Source organism: Neoarius graeffei, chromosome 17 (assembly GCF_027579695.1).
Source record: "Neoarius graeffei isolate fNeoGra1 chromosome 17, fNeoGra1.pri, whole genome shotgun sequence".
NCBI lineage: Eukaryota > Metazoa > Chordata > Actinopteri > Siluriformes > Ariidae > Neoarius > Neoarius graeffei.
The window spans coordinates 34,644,975-34,669,987 of record NC_083585.1 but is presented as its reverse complement, the minus strand read 5'-3'; the positions used below and the strand labels follow the sequence as shown (position 1 = coordinate 34,669,987).

The following is a 25,013-nucleotide window of genomic DNA, read 5'->3' as shown; positions in this document are numbered from 1 at the left end:
GATAGAGGCGATTAACGACAACCTCGAGGGAATCCGCGAGGAATTGAAGGAACTGAATAACACATTAAAAGAATATCTTAAAAAATGAATGGTGTCCCGTGTCCCGTCTGCCCTTACCTTTTCACATTGTGGCTATTAAGCGCTGCCGGGTTTGTATGCCATGTCACTGTGGCACCTCGTTGTGAGGCCCAGGGTCTGGGTCCTCCGGCAGGTCTCGCTCCATTAGTGGCACGCCGTGCCGCTGCGCCACATTGTGTAACACGACACACGCCAGCGCAATACGGCACGCCTTGTCAGGCTGATAGAGCAGCACCCCCCCACTCCGGTCAAGGCAGCGCCACCGGCTTTTCAGGTGGCCAATGGTGCGCTCCACCACTGACCGCGTCCGTGCGTGGAGGTTGTTGTAGCGCTGCTCCTGATCAGTCCGTGGGTTGGCTAGGGGGGTCAGTAACCATTTTCGGAGTGGGTAGCCGCTGTCTCCTATGAGCAATTGGGATAGGTCCAGCATAAGCTATCCAACATGTGTATATTTCAAGTGAATTCACTTCAAGTGTTTTAGATTGCTTACCAAGTAACCACCCATCATGTACTCTGCCGGCATCCAGCCTGTTTCCCACCAAGCTGTTCGCCAGGACGAATGCATCGTGGGTCGCCCCAGGCCACCTTGCCACGATATTTGTCAGGCGCATTTGGGCATCACATATAATCTGTACGTTTATAGAGTGGAAATGTTTCCTATTCACGTACGCATATTCACCCTCAGATGGCGCCTTTATAGCAATATGCGTGCAGTCGATCACTCCGATTACATTTGGAAAACCGGCTATCGCTGCAAATTGCGCTTTTATCTGTGCTTGGTCTGCCACATCATAGGGAAACCGTATGTACCTGGCCGACAGTCGGATGATCCCATTTAACACAGACGGAATAGCGCGGCTGAGAGCTGTCTGGCTCATTCCCGACCGGTCGGCCAGTTCCCTCTGGAATGAGCCTGTTGCTAGGAACCCAAGAGTGGTCAGGACTTGGATAGGAACGGGTAAGGCGTGACTCCTCGCCGTCTCCCTCTCCAACCCTGGGCCCAACTCAGCACAGAGCTCCAAAAGAATGGCTCTTGGAAGTCTGAGGCTACGTTTACATTAGACCGTATCTGTCTCGTTTTCTTCGCGGATGCACTGTCCGTTTACATTAAACCGCCTGGAAACGCCAGGAAACGGGAATCCGCCAGCGTCCACGTATTCAATCCAGATCGTGTCAGCTCCGGTGCTGTGTAAACATTCAGAATACGCGGATACGCTGTGCTGAGCTCTAGCTGGCGTCTCATTGGACAACGTCACTGTGACATCCACCTTCCTGATTCGCTGGCGTTGGTCATGTGACGCGACTGCTGAAAAACGGCGCGGACTTCCGCCTTGTATCACCTTTCATTAAAGAGTATAAAAGTATGAAAATACTGCAAATACTGATGCAAATACTGCCCATTGTGTAGTTATGATTGTCTTTAGGCTTGCCATCCTTCCACTTGCAAGTGGTAAGTGATATGCGCTGGGATCACACACACAGCGGCTCAGTCCCGAATCGTGGCTTGTGCACTTCACTCGCGCGCTGTGTGAGCTGCGCAGGGCCGGAGTGCGCACCCTCCAGAGGGCACTCGCTGTTCAGGGCAGAGTGATTTGGAGCGCAGGATGCCTGCGGAGCCGAGCGTATCCGTGTATTGGCGTTGCTATGTGCACGCAAATAGTGTGTTGGTGTTGCTGTGTGCACACTAATCGTTTTAAAAACATTAATCTGATGATCCGCTGATATGGTCTAATGTAAACATGGGCTGAATCGGCTGATAAGCCAGTCATCATCGTGAGCCAGGAAATCGGTGTAATCACGGAACACCCGTTCCCTCCTAATCCGACCATTTGCAGCGTCTTCCAATAAGGCCAACCACGCCATTGTCATCCTATCGGTTATCGCCACATGTTGCGCATGCTTTTATATCCTCATTTAATTTGATGCATGCTAATGATTGGTCCCCACACACCGCGGTTGTGTCTGATTTGTACGCACTTGGAAATCGTTTCATATATTGATCTTGGTAATTATGTGATAAGGCTACCCCACGCAACATCAACTAATAATAATATTTCAGTCTGACACCTCGCGGCAAATGCGCGAGGAAGATCTATTAAGCTAGCTGCAATGCATGGTCCTGCATGTGCATTCTTTAATTTAATTAATTAACCAATAGTCAATGGGAATAATATCGAAATTATATTGCTGGGGTTTCTCATTTCCCGTAATTACAATATGGAAGGGATGGTTGATGGATCTGTTGGCATTTACCCAACAGTCTCGCATTATGTGTCTCGACAATGTTGTATGACTGACATACATTTCAATTCACGCATCCTGATGTTCCGATGCATTTTTGGATGCCTCTTATCGCCATGTCATGACTCTTGACTGAGTAGGGCTAAATGTAGTTGCGTTGCTCTGCCTCTAAGTGTCGCCAAGTACCAAGATGCACCAGAAATGTGCGTACGCCAGCCATGAGGTTTGCGTAGAGTACCGCACTTTTCCACGCCAAGTCAATCTTTGTACATATGAATGTTTGCGCAGAAAGTGACGTACGTAGCTTTTTTGTGCGTACGCAAGCTTTGTACATGAGGCCCCTGGTCTGCACTCCAACTCATGTGTGCACGCTCTGGCCAGCAGGAGAAGAGGCGCGAAATGATGCTGCTTGCCCTTCGCAGCGAGATGTATGTACTCGTCGCTATGGCGTCAATATCAAAGCAGGAGGAGGAGGCGCAAACCGGCACGAACTGTCTATGGGTGCGAAGCGACCTCCTTGCTCTTTGGGTCAATATCAAACACCACCCCAATTTTTTTTTCTCATCGGATCTACACGATTCACGTAGGTCACCCATTTTGGTTTCAAAACGGTGAAGGTGAGGGATTTTCATGTATGCGTTTCTCCTTCTCGTACGCTTTATCGGCGGCCTTTTTCTCCTCTTCAGACCGAGGTTGTTTTGTCCCCGTCTCTGGCGGTTTCTGTACACTTTTCAGAAAATTCCACATCGCAACGTAGCTTTGGCAGATGTAGATGTAAACAACAACAAAAACACGTGTTTAAATGGGCGATAATGTGGCCACATCTATTGAAATTGATAACGTGATGTGGCAGCGGGGGCGTGGCCAAGCGTCGGTCTGTGAATGGAGGGTGGAGTCAGGGAAGGTAAGTGGTGGAATCATTGCAGCTGATGGGGATTAACCTGTGTTTGTGTGTCTTCCCCAGTGACCGCGCCCTTTAAAAGGAGAGGAGAGCAGAGAAAGGGAGCTCTCTCTCCCCAACCAGAACACGTGTGTGCGCGCGTGCACGGCTGGGAAGTGATAAAAGGCTGAAAAGCTAGCAATAAATAGTTCATTGAGAACTCAGTTCTGGCCTGCCGTGCTTCTGTGCTCCACACACCTGGTCCAATACTACACGTGATTACCGCGATATTCAACGAGATGCGTTATATGCATGCGCAGTAGTGAAAAAACTGACAGACTGAAAAAAAAAAACTGACTCGTACACGATATGATTCGGAATTCTTTGGTATTTTCCATCCTGCCGATAAACACATCGATTAACACAGGCATGGCACGCGCTTAATATGTGGCGGCTTTAGTTGACGGTGTGTCTGAATCTTCGCTTCATATATATTTATTTTCAACTAGCCAGCCGTGCTGGCTAGTGACAGGAATTACCCGCCAAATGACAAATTAAGTCGCCTCAGGCGACTGGACCACCGCGAATTTCGAGCCCTGATATCTATGTATGTATGTATGTATGTATGTATGTATGTATGTATAGTATCTACAACCCCTCAAGGAGGTATGAGATTACAAAAAATACACATTCATAAAACACAATGAATATTTTTTTTTTTACAAAATGACAGTCAGTTGGACTGAAAGAAGATGAAAAAAGTTTTTAAAAAGGGTTTACTCATTACATTTGATGTTTTCTAACATACAATAAATTTGAGATTCATCAATACAATATTAACATGAAAAATTCGAACTACAATTTTTGCCAACATGCAACAAGTGAATACTATATAACAAGATATCTACATGTACTACAGTAACTACAAATAACTGTTTACTACTTCATAGCTTTACTGTAATGTTAGATTGGATAGATTTATAGATTATTTATTACAAGAACACTAGTGTGGGTGGAATGGGTTTATTTGGAGGTGTGTTTGCAATGCTTTGAACTGTTGTGCCTAACTGTGTGTTTTTACAGAGAGGTGTATTTAAAGTTCTGAAAAAGTGAGTGTGGTAATGAAAAATGCTTGCTAGAACCTGTACAATCTATTTGGTGTTCTGCAGCATGTAGCTGTTCTGACAGCCCACCATGTCTATGCCAAATACCTTTAGTATGTCTGGCACACTACATGGCTGTCTTTTTGGATGTTTTTTTTTTTTCAAGATGCAAATGCTCTAGCTTTTTAATGCTGTAGCATTATAATTTCCCTTTACTGGAGCTAAGGGGCCTAACCCAAACCTTTTCCAGCATAATAATGTCCCTTGTGCACAAAGCTAGGTCCACAAAGAACCTGTTTTATTCTATTTAGCAAAGTGTATATGGAATTACCTCTATAAAGTATTAAACAGCGCCCCCTACAGTTTCACTTGTTTGTGAACTTATGCTGTCGTCCCATACACTAGGGTCTGGAGAGAATTCAGGTCTCATGAAAAGAAGAAGAGGAAGAATTATTATTATTATTATTATTATTATTATTATTATTATTATTATTATTATCACTGGTTCTCAGTCCTGCTCCTGGGACCCTCCTGCTCTGCATGGGTTCCACAGTTCCCTGCTCTACCTGACTGAACTCATCAGTGGCACACCTGATTTAACCAAAGACATGCAGGACAGGGGGCCTCCAGGAGGAAGACTGAGAAACACTGCATTATATGTACAACAACAAATGAAATATATACACTGAATAATCAATTCTGCTGAATGTTAAGAAAAATTATATGCGTTAAAAGCATCCATTATGTTTTTTTTATTTGAAAAGTGGTCTCTTATGTCATATGCTGCTCAGATACAAACATTTTTTTTTCTGTAACATTTAATTTTGTGCTGGAAAAGAACGTTTGGAACTCTAAAATGTTTTTGTACTGACTCGATAATGTAGAAGTCATAAAATATAAATCTTTAACAAAGTTTGTATGAAAAAAGGGTGCCTAAGACTTTTGCACAGTAATGTATACTTTCTGATCACATAATTGTTGAAAAAACAAATAAGCAAATATAACACTTAAATTATAAATCATGGTGTTGATATGAATAATGATTTAATGTTTGGGTTTCAAAATAAACCAATGGGTTATGGTTAGTAACTAGCATAGGTTAGAGAAAACAAGCATATGTTAAACGCACAGCTCATATTTTACAAAATATTAATGCATTACACTAATAGGCTACTGCTTCATAACTAGAAGGGAGTCGAGTTAGTGTGCAATATAATCTGTTTAGCTGATGCAATGAATAATAATTTGCTTCATAACCAGGGTTTTGACAATATATCAGTATGACTGTATACAATAAGAGATTTGGAAATAGATAAGGGGTGAGTTTCCCAAAAGCATCGTAGCACAAAGATCATAGTTAAATGGTAGCATGAGCATCACAATGAACACTCTCTCTCCTAGTTAAGATGCTCTTAGCATTAAGAGGCTACTGGGAAACCCACCCAAGACTGGTAGGCTATAGATAACATCATTTCACTTAAAATGTGCTTTAAAAATGTAAAACAGGTAGCCAAACTTTATTTCTGGGCATAACATTTTGAAACACACATTGTTGTTGTTCACATATTACTCATTTCACGATGTACATGTATGGGAAATTATCCCAAAGTTATCGTCTCAGATAGGCTCCCACTCATGGTCAAATTTACCGCTAAATTATAGAAGAGCATGTGACAGAAAGCCTGGAGATAAACCGCGGATTAATTGACCATGAAACCACGACACAAATCCAGGGGGAAAGTGACGAATGAGCGGAGCTCATTAACGGAAATGTCGTGGATTAGATGCAGCTTTGAGCTCTTCACTTTACACTAAACAGCAGCTCGCGCGTTACACTAGCGGTCCTAATTTACCCGAGTGTGGGGGAAAAAAACCCTGATTAAACTCATTTCTCATTCCTGAAACTGGAATAAACTGGAACCTCAAGATCAACTAGTTGAACTGAAGGAGCATTATGCCAGTACGGAGGGGACACGTCGCACCTCAGAACACTTTCCTGGACACCATCATCCGCAAATTTGAGGGCCAAAGTAAGAATATAACACTGTGAAAGTCTCATTATTATTTTGTTGATTTTGTTTTTGTTGTTTTTGGTGGAAGGTGGTGGTAGTGGTGTGTGTGTGTGTGTGTGTGTGTGTGTGTGTGTGTGTGTGTGTGTATATCAGGTGCATTGGCCAAGCAACATTTTTCTGCACCTTTAAGTTGCTGATATCTGTGCCAGCCACTGTGTTCAGGCTACTATAATGTAAATAGGATAACAACAATAGTAATAAAGTTTTTCATTGTTGTTGTTTGCTATTATAATAGCTATTTGCTAATTTTATCAGCATTGTTATATAAGCTTGTTGAATTATTATTACACGTTTCTTACACTGCTAAATCTTATGTCTTTTCTTAGACATTAATCATTAATCTTTCCTTAGATTAAAGCAGTTGCCTTTGCTTCATATAATTAGTCTTGTTAAAGTTAGGAATTGAATATCAAGAGCCCTCATCACCCAAAATGATCGTTCTGAATATCCTGGGGAAATTATTATTCTGTACAAAGCTCACTAAACTTAGGCTCTGAGTTGTTAAAATATAATATGAAGTGTCATTTTGTCTAGATAATATTCATTAACAAGGCCAAAAGTCCATTGGTTATGAAGTAGAAACTTGATATCACTCTTTCCAGAAAAAAAAAAACAACCTCTGATTGAACATGTTCTATAACATTAATGCCTCTGCCACATCTTGACAGATCGTAAATTCATCATAGCCAATGCCCGAGTCGAGAACTGTGCCATCATCTTCTGCAATGATGGATTCTGCCACATGTGTGGCTACACACGTGCTGAGGTGATGCAGAAGCCATGTACCTGCAGCTTCCTGTATGGGCCTCACACAGGCAGATCTGCTGTGGCCCAGATGGCTAAAGCATTGCTGGGCTCGGAGGAGAGAAAGGTGGAGATCTCCCTCTATAGGAAAGATGGTAAGCGTATTAGCAATTTGTGAATAGCAATGACACTCAGTTTTAATGCCAATCAATATTAGTTAAAACACATATCCAACTTTTTAAAGCTCTCAAGAAAATCCTTGCACGTTTGTAAAACAAATTGTCCGAATTGTCTGCAGTCCTACTTGGGCTGTTGTTATATTAAAAGTGGCTGGCATGTCTCGTTGAGTGACTTTGTGCAGCACCTGAGAGCTAGTGAGTTGCATCCATTTTCAGACTCTTCTGAAGTTGAACATTTGAACAATTCATCTGCCAGCTCATTATCAGCCTGGATTAGACACTGCATCTTAGCAAACCTCCAGTGAGTTTTAGGGAGGATAGCTAGTCAGTGAAGTATAAGGAGGACTCTGTTGAAGGTCCTGAGCCTCTGCATTGTACAGTTATCAATTTCATCTAAGCCATGTCTGCTATGAGTTCATTAGTTCAATTAGAAAGCCACTCAAACTGTGTTCTTTTCATGTTGTGCTTATCAGTTGTCACTGGATGTTGGTGTTTGGGACTAGCAAACTGTTTCGTCTGCAGGGCCTGAGTCAGAATCAAGTCTGAATCAAGGTCTAAATCAGGCTGGGTTGGGATCAGTATTGCTGCACAATCAGCAAGACAACCTTAAAATCAATGCTGAGACAGTTTTCACGTTCCAATAGCTGACGCCTGTTTTCACGTTCCAAGGGTTCTGGCATTGGCTGCTCAATTTATGTAAATTACAGGAGGATTATTTAGGTTATATTTAGATTTTAGCAATTTTACTGTCTCTACTGTCTCTTCTACAAGTCCTAAAAACTAAACTAAAAAACACGACAACTTTCTGAAACTCTTCCTCTTTCACTAAATTCCAATGTTTACTAATACATTACTTCTATGAGTTACATTACTACTGTGAGTTAAATTACTTCATAAAATGTAAATCACTCGGGTGATATTTCAGGAAGCCAATATAGCAATTATTAATCTAGAACTATTTGTGTTGTTGGTGAATTCTTTACATTAGTCCTCTCAAGTCACTAAGCCAGAGGTGGGCAAACTACGGCCCGCGGGCCACATCCGGCCCGTTGGCGTTTTTAATCCGGCCCGCGGAAGACAATCATATAAACACGATTGAGCAGATCTATAAACTATAAGCATCAGTGTTATCACGTAGACAGGTGTTCTAGAGATCCGTCTTTCCAGTCAGTCGTATTCACGCGAGATTACATTTGCAGAGTGGTGCAGCGCGTGCCATGGAAGTCATTCTGGCGCCCGTGCCACTGATGATCTCGAGAACACAGGATAAAACTTTACAGTGAGTGGTCCTAAAAAAAGAAAAGTGGACAGTGAGTGCAGGGTGTTCAATAAAGAATGCACAACTAAATTTTTTTTTTGCTGAAGTCCTGTCAAAGGCTGTATGCCTTATTTGCAAAGAAACCGTTGCAGTTTTAAAGGAATATAACATCAAACGGCACTTTTCCTCCAAGCATGCTAATTATGCTAACAACCAGTCAGCACAAGCACGGACAAATACAGCTCAGCGGTTGCTGAGTGAATGTGAGTATTAACACTTTTTCTCTTTTTAAAACTATGTTGGAGCTGTAATAAGATGGTCGTCACATGTTTACAGAAATAATAATATAAAAAGTATAACTCTTAGTAATTTTGGTTGTCGTGGGTGGCTGCTGTAGTGCTGGTGTTTTGTTTTTAAGTACCATGTGCTTTTGGGTGTCTGCTCCGCCCCTCATTTATGTCCCTGTCTGCTATTATAGGTGTATTATGAGCAGCTGACCTTGCTTCTGCTTATATCTGTTCCTGGACTTTTGCCTGTGGAGGTTATTCTGATCTATGAGTGGCCTTTTGGAATATGAAAACCTGTTTGGAACCTGTATTTAGATTTTTTGAGGACTGGAAATATTTCAGTGAGTGACTTTGAACCTGAAAACCAGTTTGGAGTTTTTTGCTTTCTTGAGCTGTTTTGTTTGATTTTGTGGGCTGGATGGATCCAGTGCCAAACCACTGAACTGCAAACATGTTGGCATGGTGTGGTACCCAAACTGTTGAACTGCAAACATTTTGGAATGGTGTGGTACCTCTCCTACTAATGGTGGTTGGTTGTACTGGCAGGCTGGAAGTAGATGGTTAAAAAAAAAACACTCAGGTGTAAATCTATGAGTTCAGTGAAATGTACAAAAATGATATGTACTGATATGTAATTTAGTTCAATTTAATGATATGCAATTTAGTTGTATGTATAAAATGATACAAATATACAAATACACTGGCATCCTACTCATCCTGGCAGCTCAAAGATGTAATTTAAGAATTAAGTGTGCTACTTTTCTTACTATCACGTGTGTGTGTGTGTGTGTGTGTTACTTTTCTGGATGGATCCAGTGCCAATCTATTGAACTGCAAACATTTTTCTGCTCTGCCTTTGTTGACTGAGAACTAAAATAAATGTCAATCTGATCTGCATTTGGGTCTCTGTCAGTGAAGGCCTTACAATAACACTAAAGCTTTTCCGGTTTATGTTCGATATGTATGAATTTGGTGTTGGCCCAGCCCGCCTGGCAAATTTCAAAAGTCAATGTGGCCCCTGAGCCAAAAAGTTTGCCCACCCCTGCACTAAGCCCATCATTGGTTATTTGAGGTTATTTTCATGGGTTTCTCCTTTCAGTAAGTTGGATTTGCTACAGATTGAATATAATCCTCTTAAGTGAAATCCCAATTTAGATGAGTAAACCGTTAAATATTGCATTCTCTTTGAAAACAATGAGGATAACCCATAAGTATAATCTGAGGGAATATGATGGCAGGAATCCAGCTTTTAAGATTAACTAGTGTGACATTATAAAGTAAGTCACACTCTTGTGCTCTAGATCAATGTCACCTGAATGTAAATTTAAAAAAATCAATCAGAAAATTCTCCCTCTTTATAGTTTTATGTAAAACCTGCCTACAGAGGACATTCCTAAAACAGAAAGTTCTAACTAGCACCCACTTAGAAATCTAAAAACCCATAAAATGCAGAGAACTACTGAAGAACCCTTTTTTCACTGTCACATGTCTGTTGGCGTCAATTGAAAATATGGACTCAATTTCCCATGATCCTTACAAACACCAAGAGACATCACCTGAATCATCACATGATCCCTACCCCTATTCATAGTCACATGACTTCGAATGAACGTCACCTGTTCACAATCACCTACACTCTTGAATAACTTGGACTCACACTCATTTTTTGTAAAGTCTTGCACCTGGTTTTCACTAATGACATTACTTTTGACATTACTTGCCTTTTTTTAAAAATCTGTGCTTTGATTTATTATTCTGGTTTTGACTCTGCTTTATTTTGGTTATTTGATTCCTTCATTATGGCTTTGCACAATTGATTTGTCTGTGTTTATTTTATTCATTAGAATGCTGTGTTTATATCCAACTCGATCCCAGTCTTACACTCACTAATCCAACATTTCTGGGTATATTGTGATGCTTAGGGATCTTTGTACTGCATGAAAGAATTTAGTGATTCTGTTTTGTTTTGTTTTTAAATACCAAACATCTGGTAGTTGACTAAGTTTTTCCAGAGTATGCCCATATGATTGCCCTAACCATAAAACACATAAAAACAAAGTGTACCCTCCAAGCTATGGACATGCATACACTCAGATATTGTAAAGTTATAAAAACATTTTTTGTACATTCAGAAGACCTCCTTATACTAATTATATTTGTTAATAATATTACTAACAGTAATATTCACCACCCACAGAAGTAGTAGTAGGGGGCCGGTGCAGTGTGGATTGGGCGGCAGTCGAAGGCAGGGGCCTCAACGATCTGATCCCCGAACACAGCGGCTAGCTGTTGGGACATGGAATGTCACTTCACTGGGGGGGGAAAGAGCCTGAGCTTGTGCGTGAGGTTGAGAGGTACCGGCTAGAGATAGTCGGGCTCACCTCCACACACAGCTTGGGCTCCGAAACCCAGCTCCTCGAGAGGGGCTGGACTCTCCACTTCTCTGGAGTCGCCCACGGTGAGTGGCAGCGGGCTGGTGTGGGCTTGCTTATAGCTCCACAGCTCAGCCGCCCTATGTTGGAGTTTACCCCAGTGAAAGAGAGGGTTGCCTCTCTGCGCCTTCGGGTCAGGGAGAGGGCTCTTGCTGTTATTTGTGCCTATGGGCCGAATAGCAGTATAGAGTATTTGGCCTTCTTAGAGTCCCTGGGAGAGGTACTGAGAGGTGCTCAGACTGGGGACTCCATTGTTCTACTGGAGGACTTCAACGCTCACGTGGGCGACAACAGTGACACCTGGAGGGGCGTGATTGGGAGGAACGGCCTCCCCGATCTAAACCCGAGTGGTGTTTTGTTATTGGACTTCTGTGCTAGTCATGGTTTGTCCATAACGAACACCATGTTCAAGCATAGGGGTGTCCATAAGTGCACGTGGCACCAGGACACCTTAGGTCAGAGGTCGATGATTGACTTTGTTGTCGTTTCATCTGATCTCCGGCCCTATGTCTTGGACACTCGGGTGAAGAGAGGAGCTGAGCTGTCAACTGATCACCACCTGGTGGTGAGTTGGATCCGCTGGCAGAGGAGGAAGCCGGACAGACCTGGCAGGCCCAAACGTATGGTGAGGGTCTGCTGGGAATGTCTGGACGAGCACTCTGTCAGGGAGGTCTTTAACTCCCACCTCCGGGAGAGCTTCTCCCAGCTTCCGAGGGAGGCGGGGGACATTGAGTCTGAGTGGACCATGTTCTCTGCCTCCATTGTTGACACGGCTGTTCGGAGCTGTGGCCGCAAGGTCTCCGATGCCTGTCGTGGCGGCAATCCCCAAACCCGGTGGTGGACACCAGAAGTAAGGGATGCCGTCAAGCTGAAGAAGGAGTCCTATCGGGCCATGTTGGCCTTCGGGACTCCTGAGGCAGCTGACGGGTATCGGCAGGCCAGGCGTGCCGCAGCTCGGGCAGTTGCGGAGGCAAAAACTCGGAACTGGGAGGAGTTTGGTGAGGCCATGGAGGAGGACTATCAGTCGGCCTCAAAGAAATTCTGGCAAACCATCCGGTGCCTCAGAAGGGGGAAGCAGTACTCCGCCAACACTGTTTACAGTGCGTGTGGGGAGCTATTGACCTCGACTGGGGATATTGTTGGGCGGTGGAAGGAATACTTCAAGGATCTCCTCAATCCCACCGTTACATCTTCCATTGAGGAAGTGGAGGCTGATGACTCAGAGGTGGACTCGTCCATTACCCAAGCCGAAGTCACTGAGGTGGTTTGCAAGCTCCTCGGTGGCAAGGCACTGGGGGTGGATGAGATCCGCCCTGAGTATCAAGTCTCTGAATGTTGTGGGGCTGTCTTGGCTGACACGCCTCTGCAACATCACGTGGCGGTTGGGGACAGTGCCTCTGGAGTGGCAGACTGGAGTGGTGGTCCCTCTTTTCAAGAAAGGGGACCGGAGAGTGTGCACCAATTATAGGGGAATCACACTTCTCAGCCTCCCCGGGAAGGTTTACTCCAGGGTACTGGAGAGGAGAATTCGGCCGATAGTCGAACCTCGGCTCCAGGAGGGACAATGCGGTTTTTGTCCTGGTCATGGAACACTGGACCAGCTCTATACCCTTCATAGGGTGATCGAGGGTTCATGGGAGTTTGCACAACCAGTCCACATGTGCTTTGTGGATCTGGAGAAGGCATTCGACTGTGTCCCTCATGGTATTCTGTGGGGGGTGCTTCGGGAGTATGGGGTTCGGGGCTTTTTGCTAAGGGCTGTCCAGTCCCTGCATGAACGGAGCAAGAGTCTGGCTTGCATCGCCGGCAGTAAGTCAGACCTGTTCCCAGTGCATGTTGGACTCTGGCAGAGCTGCCCTTTGTCACCGGTTCTGTTCATAATTTTTATGGACAGAATTTCTAGGCGCAGCCAGGGGCCAGAGGGAGTCCTGTTTGGGAACCACAGGATTTCATCTCTGCTTTTTGCGGATGATGTTGTCCTGTTGGCTTCTTCAAACCAGGACCTTCAGCATGCGCTGGGGCGGTTTGCAGTCGAGTGTGAAGCAGCTGGGATAAGAATCAGCACCTCCAAGTCCGAGGCCATGGTTCTCAGCAGGAAAAGGGTGGCTTGCCCTCTCCAGGTTGGTGGAGAAGTCCTGCCTCAAGTGGAGGAGTTTAAGTATCTCAGGATCTTGTTCATGAGTGAGGGAAGGATGGAGCGTGAGATCGACAGATGGATCGGTGCAGCCTCCGCAGTGATGCGGTTGCTTTACCAGTCTGTCGTGGTGAAGAAGGAGCTGAGCCAAAAGGCGAAGTTCTTGATTTACCAGTCGATCTACGTTCTGACTCTCACCTATGGTTATGAGCTTTGGGTAATGACCGAAAGAACAAGATCGTGGATACAAGCGGCCTTAATGAGTTTCCTTCACAGGGTGGCTGGGCGCTCCCTTAGAGATAGGGTGAGAAGCACAATCATTCGGGAGGAGCTTGGAGTAGAGCCGCTGCTCCTCCACATCGAGAAGAATCAGCTGAGATGGCTCTGGCATCTCTTTCGGATGCCTCCTGGATGCCTCCCTGGGGAGGTGTTCCAGGCATGTCCCCCCGGGAGGAGGCCATGGGGAAGACCCAGGACACACTGGAGGAACTATGTCTCTTGGCTGGCCTGGGAACGCCTCGGTGTTCTTCCCGAGGAGCTGGCCGAGGTGTCTGGGGAGAGGGAAGTTCGAGCTTCCATGCTCAGACTGCTGCCTCTGCGACCCGGCTCCGGATAAGCAGAAGAAGATGAGATGAGATTACTAACAGTGTGTTTTGTGTTTGACTCAAAACATGCCTTCTTCATAAAATAGGGACTGAGCAGCAAAAACACTTTTGCTTCAGATCATTCACTGAGATTTACTGAAGACTAACCCTGTTAGTCTTTAGATTCTGGTAATGGTTTCCATTGCTATAATTAGAACATTATATCATTGCTATAGGCGGCACGGTGGTGTAGTTGTTAGCACTGTCGCATCACAGCAAGAAGGTTCTGGGTTCGAGCCCAGTGGCTGGTGAGGGCTTTTCTGTGTGGAGTTTGCATGTTCTCCCTGTGTCTGTGTGGGTTTCCTCTGGGTGCTCTGGTTTCCCCCAAAGACATGCAGGTTAGGTTAATTGGTGGCTCTAAATTGACCGTAGGTGTGACTATAAGTGTGAATGGTTTTGTCTCTATGTGCCAGCCCTGCGATGACCTGGTGACTTGTCCAGGGTGTACCCCGCCTCTTGCCCATAGTCAGCTGGGATAGGCTCCAGCTTGCCTGCAACCCTGTAGGACAGGATAAGCCGCTACAGATAATGGATGGATGGATCATTGCTATAATGACTAGAATCAGCTTGTGCAGTTAATTATTTATTCCTGGTCACTTGTACAGTAGGGCAGTAGGGGTTTCATGACTTCTTCAGCAGCCAATTTCCTTAATATTTTTCAGTTCAATTTGACTATCATCTTGGTTCATCTTGTCCAAGTTAAATTATATTTCATTTGAACTCATGCATTAATTATACCTAATGAAAAGGATTTTTCTGTAAAACAGGTATTTTAAGCCTTATCTAAACTCTTCACACATTCACTATAATTCAGCTCACTAATTTTTAAAGGAGATATGTAGAACCCTTATTTTTAAATAAATTTCTGAGTGGATAGTATCTCCATCCTTGACTCTTGTATGCTGCATAAATGGGAATAAAAAAATATATTTTTGAGAGTTAAAATCAACCACAAAGTTGGCATTCGAGCTGAGCCAGCCAGCCCTGAGTGCATGACGTCACAGCGGTAACCGGTTTTAAGGCCGAGGCCTTTTACAGCTATAGACCAAAGTCATATCAATAAAAATTTATGGTGAAAGTAAGAAATACCGTTACAGACTTGCTCAACTAAGACTGATTTGACTTCACTGATTGTGGGTTGACTCTCATTAAAACAGGATAGGTGTTATAACTTATGCAACATACATGTACATGCATGCATTTTCACTGATAAAACGTAAAAGGCTAATTAAATAATCAGATGAACTGAGAATCACATTCTAAAGCAAATTAAATAATCCTATATCAGTAACTTAAACACACAATACAAGTTACATGTATTAATCTAAATCGGGGTGGGCAAACTTTTTGGCTCAGGGGCCACATTGACTTTTGAAATTTGCCAGGCGGGCCGGGCCAACACCAAATTCATACATATCGAACATAAACCGGAAAAGCTTTAGTGTTATTGTAAGGCCTTCACTGACAGAGACCCAAATGCAGATCAGATTGACATTTACTTTAGTTCTCAGTCAACAAAGGCAGAGCAGAAAAATGTTTGCAGTTCAGTAGATTGGCACTGGATCCATCCAGAAAAGTAATACACACACACACACACACACACACACACACACACACACACACACACACACACACACACACACACGTGATAGTAAGAAAAGTAGCACACTTAATTCTTAAATTACATCTTTGAGCTGCCAGGATGAGTAGGATGCCAGTGTATTTGTATATTTGTATCATTTTATACATACAACTAAATTGCATATCATTAAATTGAACTAAATTACATATCAGTACATATCATTTTTGTACATTTCACTGAACTCATAGATTTACACCTGAGTGTTTTTTTTTTAACCATCCACTTCCAGCCTGCCAGTACAACCAACCACCATTAGTAGGAGAGGTACCACACCATTCCAAAATGTTTGCAGTTCAACAGTTTGGGTACCACACCATGCCAACATGTTTGCAGTTCAGTGGTTTGGCACTGGATCCATCCAGCCCACAAAATCAAACAAAACAGCTCAAGAAAGCAAAAAACTCCAAACTGGTTTTCAGGTTCAAAGTCACTCACTGAAATATTTCCAGTCCTCAAAAAATCTAAACACAGGTTCCAAACAGGTTTTCATATTCCAAAAGGCCACTCATAGATCAGAATAACCTCCACAGGCAAAAGTCCAGGAACAGATATAAGCAGAAGCAAGGTCAGCTGCTCATAATATACCTATAATAGCAGACAGGGACATAAATGAGGGGCGGAGCAGACACCCAAAAGCACACGGTACTTAAAAACAAACACCAGCACTACAGCAGCCACCCACGACAACCAAAATTACTAAGAGTTATACTTTTTATATTATTATTTCTGTAAACATGTGACTACCATCTTATTACAGCTCCAACATAGTTTTAAAAAGAGAAAAAGTGTTAATACTCACATTCACTCAGCAACCGCTGAGCTGTATTTGTCCGTGCTTGTGCTGACTGGTTGTTAGCATAATTAGCATGCTTGGAGGAAAAGTGCTGTTTGATGTTATATTCCTTTAAAACTGCAACGGTTTCTTTGCAAATAAGGCATACAGCCTTTGATCGGACTTCAGCAAAAAAAAATTTAGTTGTGCATTCTTTATTGAACACCCTGCACTCACTGTCCACTTTTCTTTTTTTAGGACCACTCACTGTAAAGTTTTATCCTGTGTTCTCGAGATCATCAGTGGCACGGGCGCCAGAATGACTTCCATGGCACGCGCTGCACCACTCTGCAAATGTAATCTCGCGTGAATACGACTGACTGGAAAGACGGATCTCTAGAACACCTGTCTACGTGATGACACTGACGCTTATAGTTTATAGACCTACTCAATCGTGTTTATATGATTGTCTTCTGAGGGCCGGATTAAAAACGCCAACGGGCCGGATGTGGCCCGCGGGCTGTAGTTTGCCCACCTCTGATCTAAATGTAGGTAAACAACGTGTTGTTTTGTATCCAAATGAGAGTTGGTGCTTACCCGTCTGTGTTCTTGCTTCTTGAAGGCCGATCGTGTGGCCGATTGTTTTGAAACAATCTGACTTTCAGTTGTTCGTTCAGTTCTCCGTTCATTCACTTCTTCCACGTAAGGGTGAGATGGCAGCAATATCCAGTTTAGAAATCGGACGGCTGCTCCCCTCATTCTCCATTACTGAGTACTCCGCCATTACTGCTCAGCTCAGGCAATTACTAAAACCCGGGACAGGACGTCCCGGGTTTTTAGCAACAACTGCAGGAAGGTCACTGCCCGAGCGATATGTCCCATCCTGTCCCGGGTTTTGGCAACAACCCTCGGCTCACTCCGGGAGGACTGGTGCAACTGAACTCACTTTCCTTTAAAAAATAAATAAATAAATAAATAAATTTCTTTTCTTGTAGTTTTCTTTTCCTTTAATTGTTGATACTGCACCCTCTGTCAATACGGGCTTATAGCCAACACTCCTCAACAGATCAGAGGTCTCACATGAGCCTTCAGTAAAATGTGCAGAGCAGAGGAGAGACCACTACATAGTCGCCCAATGTGCCCGTGAACTTCTTGCAAAACACGTCCAAATCTTTGCAGTTTGAACATTCTTGGGCCATGAATGCAACGTAAATCCACCTTCTGTCATGTTGCTGCACTCGCCAGCAGCACATCTACGTGGCATGACGATAAATTAGCTCAAAATGGAGGATCGGAGTTGCAGTCAGCTCTGTGTTTTAGCTTAGCAGAAATGGCGATGAGACCGATAGACTTCCTGCTGTGACGTTATGGACATCAAGGTCATTCACTCAGACCGCTACCTATATAAATCACTTTAATCATAAAAATGACTATATTAGATTTATTGTTAATGCTTAAAACTATTCCTGTGCCATTCTTGAGGTCTCAAGGCATTTATAAACAAAAGTGAGGCCATGGTTCTGCGTATATCAGTCCCCCCAGGATTCCGTGGGCCTTTTTTGTGATTGTTGCGGGCTAAAATGTCTGATGTTGTGGGTTTTTTCCAAAAAATTGCGATGAAAGTTGCGGTGTTTTTTAGGTTTTTGTTGCGATTACATTGCGGGAGGAAGTGAAAGTTGCGAGAAATTGTTGCGATTTTCTCTTTTTGTGATTAAAATTGAGTGATATGTTAAATATTAAGTTATTACTGAAAAACTCATCTCATCTCATTATCTGTAGCCGCTTTATCCTTCTATAGGGTCGCAGGCAAGCTGGAGCCTATCCCAGCTGACTACGGGCGAAAGGCGGGGTACACCCTGGACAAGTCGCCAGGTCATCACAGGGCTGACACATAGACACAGACAACCATTCACACTCACACCTACGGTCAATTTAGAGTCACCAGTTAACCTAACCTGCATGTCTTTGGACTGTGGGGGAAACCGGAGCACCCGGAGGAAACCCACGTGGACACGGGGAGAACATGCAAACTCCGCACAGAAAGGCCCTCGCCGGCCCCGGGGCTCGAACCCAGGACCTTCTTGCTGTGAGGCGACAGCGCTAACCACTACACCACCGTGCCGCCCTACTGAAAAACTATTGATTAAAAAAACAAAGACACTGAGAAATGGTCCTATAAACAACTTTACCAATATAAAAGATTACCAGGACTACAAAAATGCAGAAAAATAGGCTTTACTTATCCAAATGCACCTGTTGGTTCAAAAATTAAAGTGCAGAAAACCTCACAGCACAACATGAAGTTACCTTAAAATATAATATAAATGCCTCAACTTTCATGTAAGAAAAAAAAACCTATTAATACTAGTACTGTGTGCAGGCAGTCTCTCCTGAAGACTAAATTAAACAATAATTATAAACTAATAAAATAAATGGCTCAGGCTTCATAGAAGAAAAAAAAACAATTTGAACAGAATCTCACAGTATGATGCTGAAGCTGCCTAAACAATGGAAAATAAAATACCATTTTGGCAAAAATGTTGGCATCCATTAATTTCTTGTATTAAGTAAAAAAATTATTTAAAGTGCACACAGTCCTTCACTGTAAACATAACACACTTTCAGTAACAGAATTTAAGCCTATATAAACACTGACTCGCACATCATGCAGTGTTGCCAGATACTGCTGACATTTTCCAGCCCAAAATATGTTCAAAACCCGCCAAAATGCACTTAAAACCTCCCAATAAGGCGGTAAAACGCCCAATCTGGCAACACTGAGCACATGCTGCTTCTCTTGAACGTATACACGGAAGTAAGGCGGAAGGTAGTTTGTCGACGTCACCTCAAGACGACGCCAACGATTGGTCAAATTTGCAGGAACGTTGCGGTGATTGGATATAATTGCAACACCGCCCTGAATTCGCAGGGATTGGTTGAATTTGCGTTGAAGTTGCAAATCGCAACATCGCGAAATCCTGGAGGGTCATTTCATCTCATCTCATTATCTCTAGCCGCTTTATCCTTCTACAGGGTCGCAGGCAAGCTGGAGCCTATCCCAGCTGACTACGGGCGAAAGGCGGGGTACACCCTGGACAAGTCGCCAGGTCATCACAGGGCTGACACATAGACACAGACAACCATTCACACTCACATTCACACCTACGGTCAATGTAGAGTCACCAGTTAACCTAACCTGCATGTCTTTGGACTGTGGGGGAAACCGGAGCACCCGGAGGAAACCCACGCGGACACGGGGAGAACATGCAAACTCCGCACAGAAAGGCCCTCGCCAGCCACAGGGCTCGAACCCAGGACCTTCTTGCTGTGAGGCGACAGCGCTAACCACTACACCACCGTGCCGCCCCTCCTGGAGGGTCATTAATTTATAAATCTGAAAAATTTGGGTATCATTGCTTCCAACAAAGTGAAATGACTTAACAAATACATTTTGTGCTGTTATTCAACATTGGCTGTTAAGACCTGTTTTGACCAATGGCTGAAAAAAATATCATGACTTTGTTCTGTGACAAATCAAACAATGAGCTGTACACAAACCTCAGCAGCACTTCGTGTAAGGAGGCTGAAGTTTATTGGGGACACATGGAGGAGAAAGGAGGAATTAGTGAGTCAAGTGCTTTTTTGAGAGCCAAAGCAAGGAGTAAGAAGGAGGGGAAGACCAGCACTTACTTATGCTGACCAGTTGAGGAAAGACACCGGATTAGCCACTGAGAAATTGAAAAACATCATGGATGACTGTGAAGAATGGAGGAAGCTAGTCAACGATGTCTGAGCTAGCTCACAATAGAGAGATTATTATTATTATTATTATTATTATTATTATTATGGCATATTTATTGGTAATGGCAGTGCAGAGTTTTATGTTTTCCTAGTATCTGTATGAGTTTCATCTGGGTACTGTGGTTGTGTCCCATCTCACAAAACTTTATGTGGGTATGGGTAGGTGGATTGGCTACACTAAGTTGCACCTTGGTGTGAATGAGTGTGTGTAAAGCCTGATGATGGACTGGCATTGCTTCAAAGGTTTACTTTTGTTTGCACCCAGTGTGGGACAGACTGGGATAGACTATGGATCCACTACAACCAGAATGAAGCTGATACTGAAGCTAAAAATTAATAAAAGCATACATTTATTGAAAGAAAACAAGAATTGTATGAAGCCCAAATTAAAAGCCACTTTTCACTACTTTTCACTTTTCAGCATAATGTGACCCAATCAATGTAAATGGTTTCTAAAAAGTCTGTAGCCTGAAATTAGTGCTTATCTTAGAAAATATGTTTTGTGAAGGGTGGGTATTCTCTGTAAGATTTTGAGGCTTTATATCCCTTTGGTAATTTCATTTTTATATGGTGCTTATGTTCTCACAAAAAAAACCCAATCCTTTCCTTATTTAGCATTAACCTCTCTCTGGCCTTTGGTGACTCTGTCCTTGGTGCTGAAGAAGCCAAACGCCCCGCAGAATAAAGCCCTTGTTTGCAATAATTTCCCTCAGGCACTGATTCCTTTTAATCCCCTCTCTCATTTTTTCTCACTCCCATATGCGTTTTTCAGAAGGTTTACATATTTATTTGACAGAATTCCTTCTCATCTTCTCAAATATGCTATCTTGTAGTCCTTGCAAAACACAATGTCAGTGGAACTGGGGTTAGATGGTCATTAGTAACAGATGGTACAGAGTATTGCCATGTGTTAACAGATACTGGTGGTATGAATTCATCCATTATGAGGAACAAAAGAGCATGTCTCTCTTCTTTAATCACCAAACACCTCAAACATGTACCTTGATCCCAGGCCTGCCAGCTCTGTCATATAATTCAAGTATGTAACTAGGACTTTATTATTAATAGAAATCATGACAATGAAAAACAACTTGTGTAAATTTGTTAACTTTATGCTTTGGTTATTTAATGCTCCACCATTAATTACAATTCACCAGGGAAAGCTTTGGTCATTAACAGATACCCTTATTAGAAAAGTTGTGATCTTACATTCATGGGTGGCACAATGGTGTAGTGATTAGCACTGTCACCTCACAGCAAGAAGGTTCTGGATTCGAGCCTAGCGGCCAATGGGGGCCTTTCTGTGTGAGTTTCCTCCGGGTGCTCCAGTTTCCCACACAGTCCAAAGACATACAGTTAGGTTAACATGGAGCAGCCACGGCCTGAAGGTTGGGCTGAAATGCCCTTGAGCAAGGCATCTAACCCACACCTGCTCCCCAGGTGCTGTAGCATAGCTGCCCACTGCTCTGGGTGTATGTGTATATATATATATATATATATATATATATATATATATATATATATATATATATATATGTGTATATATATATATATATGTATGTATGTATGTGTGTGTGTATATATATATATATATATATATATATATATATATATATATATGTGTGTGTGTGTGTGCTCATTGCTCGCTTATGTGTGCGTGTGTGTGTTCACTGCTTCAGATGGGTTAAATGCAGAGGAAACATTTCACTGTCCTTAAGTCTGTGCTTGAATGTACATGTGATAAATAAAATGGTTTCTTGGCTTCTTCTTCTAATCTAATCTTCTAATTAATATAGAACAGAGAATGAAATCGGTTATGTTTTGCCATTTAATCGATTGATTTTAATTTAGTTAGAGAATGATGTTCTCTTTACTGATATAAGGCTTTTATGTATCCTTTGCTTATTTAGTCATATTGCTGGGTACAGGGTAGAAGATACAGTATTTAGATAACTTTGTAAACAATCCACCTACTGGCAAGTACACAGACAGACACAGACAGAACATGTTGAACTCAACACTGAAAGTAACCTGAGCTTAGGATCAAACCCCATCACTGGAGCAGTGAGGCATCAGCATTACCTTCTGCTGCCTACAATTATTTATTTTTCCACACACACATCTGAACTTTTGCCTTTTCCGTACAGGAGTGTGTTTCCTCTGCTTGGTGGATGTGGTTCCAGTCAAGAATGAGGATGGACTGGTCATCATGTTCATCCTGAATTTTGAGCTGGCAGACCAGCAGGACAGCACTGCTAACAGCTCACCACTAAAGGACAACCACAGATTCTCAATTCCATGGATTTCTAAAGGTGCTGACTTTAGACAATGTGTATTCAATTAGATTCCTTTAGGCCAGCGTTTAAGCCTATAATGTCTATTAAGCACCAAAGTAAGTGTTTTATCAACAGCTTGGTTATAATGAGACCATATGCTTCTATAAATACATTTGTACATGGTAATAGTTTTACATGGCACAATGGATTTGTATTGGACACTTAATTGTTGGAGGTTTATATTTTCATATGTGATTAATCATCAATTAATATATATTTTTTATAACTGTCCTTACGTATGTGCTTGTTGTTATTTCTTTGCTTTTATTTTTTGTCCTAATTTATCATTTATACTGCTTTTTTTTATATATTTAAATGCCATATGGACTCCTGATGTCTGAAATAAAGTTTATATTATTATTATATTATTATATTAACTCAGGGGAAATACTTAGATTTAGTGTATAAATGGCAATCATATTGTCTCTCAAAAAACATATGCAAAAAAAATCATATAATCAAATATTTAATTGGTTGCAAAATGTCATTTTCTTTGCTTCAGCTTGCAAACACAGGTTCAAGCTGCCCAGGCCTTTGTTTAACTCTCTGAGTAGCAGCAAGTCATCTCTGCATGATGACGCTGAGTTGGGTAACATGCACAAGATGCCACACATGGGCCATGAGTCAGTGGCTCTGGACAAACTGTTGTCCCTGCCAGATCGATCAGCACTAGGACGGCTTCCATTGCTTTTGTGGGATGATGAACCACCTCTAGAGCCACACGGTGAGCTTCAGTCCTCACCACCATCCCAAGCCCCATTCCATGGATTTTTGCAGTCCCCCTCAGACTGCCCAAAGAATTCACCCTCCAACTGCAGCATGTCCCACAGCCGCTCATGTGAAAGCCTTTGTAGCACACGCCACTTGCCGTCTAGTGTCTGCAACTGGGACAGGAAGCTTCCCATCAGACCCAGCAGCATGGGTGAGGATGGAATTGGTACTATTGGTAGACATTTATGGAAATACTATACATAAATGGACTTGTGGTTGTTTTCAATAGTGGTAGTAAGTATTAACAGTTGTACTGTTGGTGTCATATTTACAGTCATTTACAGCTTTGGATAACAAAATTAGACATTTATGGAAATACTATACATAAATGGACTTGTGGTTGTTTTCAATAGTGGTAGTAAGTATTAACAGTTGTACTGTTGGTGTTATATTTACAGTCATTTACAGCTTTGGATAACAAAATTAGATATGTATAATGTCTTATAGCATGTCTGTTGTTTGTCCAGGTGCCATGCATCGTAAAGCCAGTTTGCCTAACTCTACATCAGATTCAGACCTGATACGGTTCCGCATGGTAAATACTAGTCCTATAGCAACACACAACTTAATCGACTTCAAACCAGACCCCTTGGTAACTCTCCCTTCCAGTGAGATTGATATAATTACGCCTTGCAAGTTGATTGATCGGACCCACAATGTGACTGAGAAAGTCACTCAGGTAAGTAGAAAAACTCTCAGTTGAGACTTAAAAATGAGAAAACTTGAAATCATAGGATTCTTAAGGGCTCTATTATAGGATTCTTAATGTAGCTCTAAGTTTTGTGTTATGTGTAACGTTACAATGGAGTATTTTACCATCAGAAAGGATTCCAAGTAGAACAATTTAAGGAACCTAAGAGCCCTGAAAGAAGCATTGAACATTGTATATTTTACTACTGTCTTTGCAAGGTTGATCATTTCATAATGATAACATGCTATATGCAGTCAAAAGTCATACATCAGCCTCTCTCTCTCTCTGTGTGTGTGTGTGTGTGTGTGTGTGTGTGTGTGTGTGTGTGTGTGTGTGTGTGTGTGTGTTTATATAGTACTGGGGACCAAATGTCCCCACTAGAATCGTAAAATCTGACAATTTCGACCTTGTAGGGACATTTGGATTGTCCCCATAAGGAAATTGCTGTTGTGGGGTTGTTGTTTTTTTTTTCAATAAAAGTAAAAAAAAAAAAAGAATAAATAAATAAATAAATAAATAAAAGAACCAAAAAGTTTCCTTTTGTTACTGAGGTGAAGGTTAGGGTTAGGTTGAGGTGCAGACACAGCATTAATTAACTGCACTAATAATTATGCAAGTGGAAGGTCCTCATAGGGATAGTGAAACAAACGTGTGTGTGTGTGTGTGTGTGTGAGGTTCATGGCCAGGCACATTTTTCTGCACCTTTGAGTTGCTGATATCTGTGCCAGACACTGAATAATGTGGATAAATGGGGCTTTCTGGTTGGTGTAATCCTGCATGGAAAAGAAAGGCGCCCATACCCATACTCATACTCATTCTTCAGTACTGAATTAATCCTGTAGCACTCTTCTCCAGAGTCTCAACCCATTTAAAGAGCCTTTATCTCATTGATCACACTTTCTGTCACTTGAGCCAAACACCTGTGATCGTGTTTCTGTGTGCCAATGA

At 42.5% G+C, this 25,013-nt stretch overlaps 1 protein-coding gene across 1 annotated transcript in view; it reads left to right on the top strand.

Moving 5' to 3' along the window:
* The first annotated feature begins 6,256 nt into the window (after nt 1-6,256).
* The window catches only part of kcnh2a (potassium voltage-gated channel, subfamily H (eag-related), member 2a), a 35,106-nt gene continuing 16,349 nt past the window's right edge, over nt 6,257-25,013 (top strand). The window contains exons 1-5 of the mRNA XM_060943493.1: nt 6,257-6,332; nt 7,043-7,273; nt 22,415-22,579; nt 23,106-23,525; nt 23,842-24,053. Of these exons, the coding sequence (XP_060799476.1) occupies nt 6,257-6,332; nt 7,043-7,273; nt 22,415-22,579; nt 23,106-23,525; nt 23,842-24,053 (1,104 nt within the window). The remainder of the gene's footprint in view (nt 6,333-7,042; nt 7,274-22,414; nt 22,580-23,105; nt 23,526-23,841; nt 24,054-25,013) is intronic.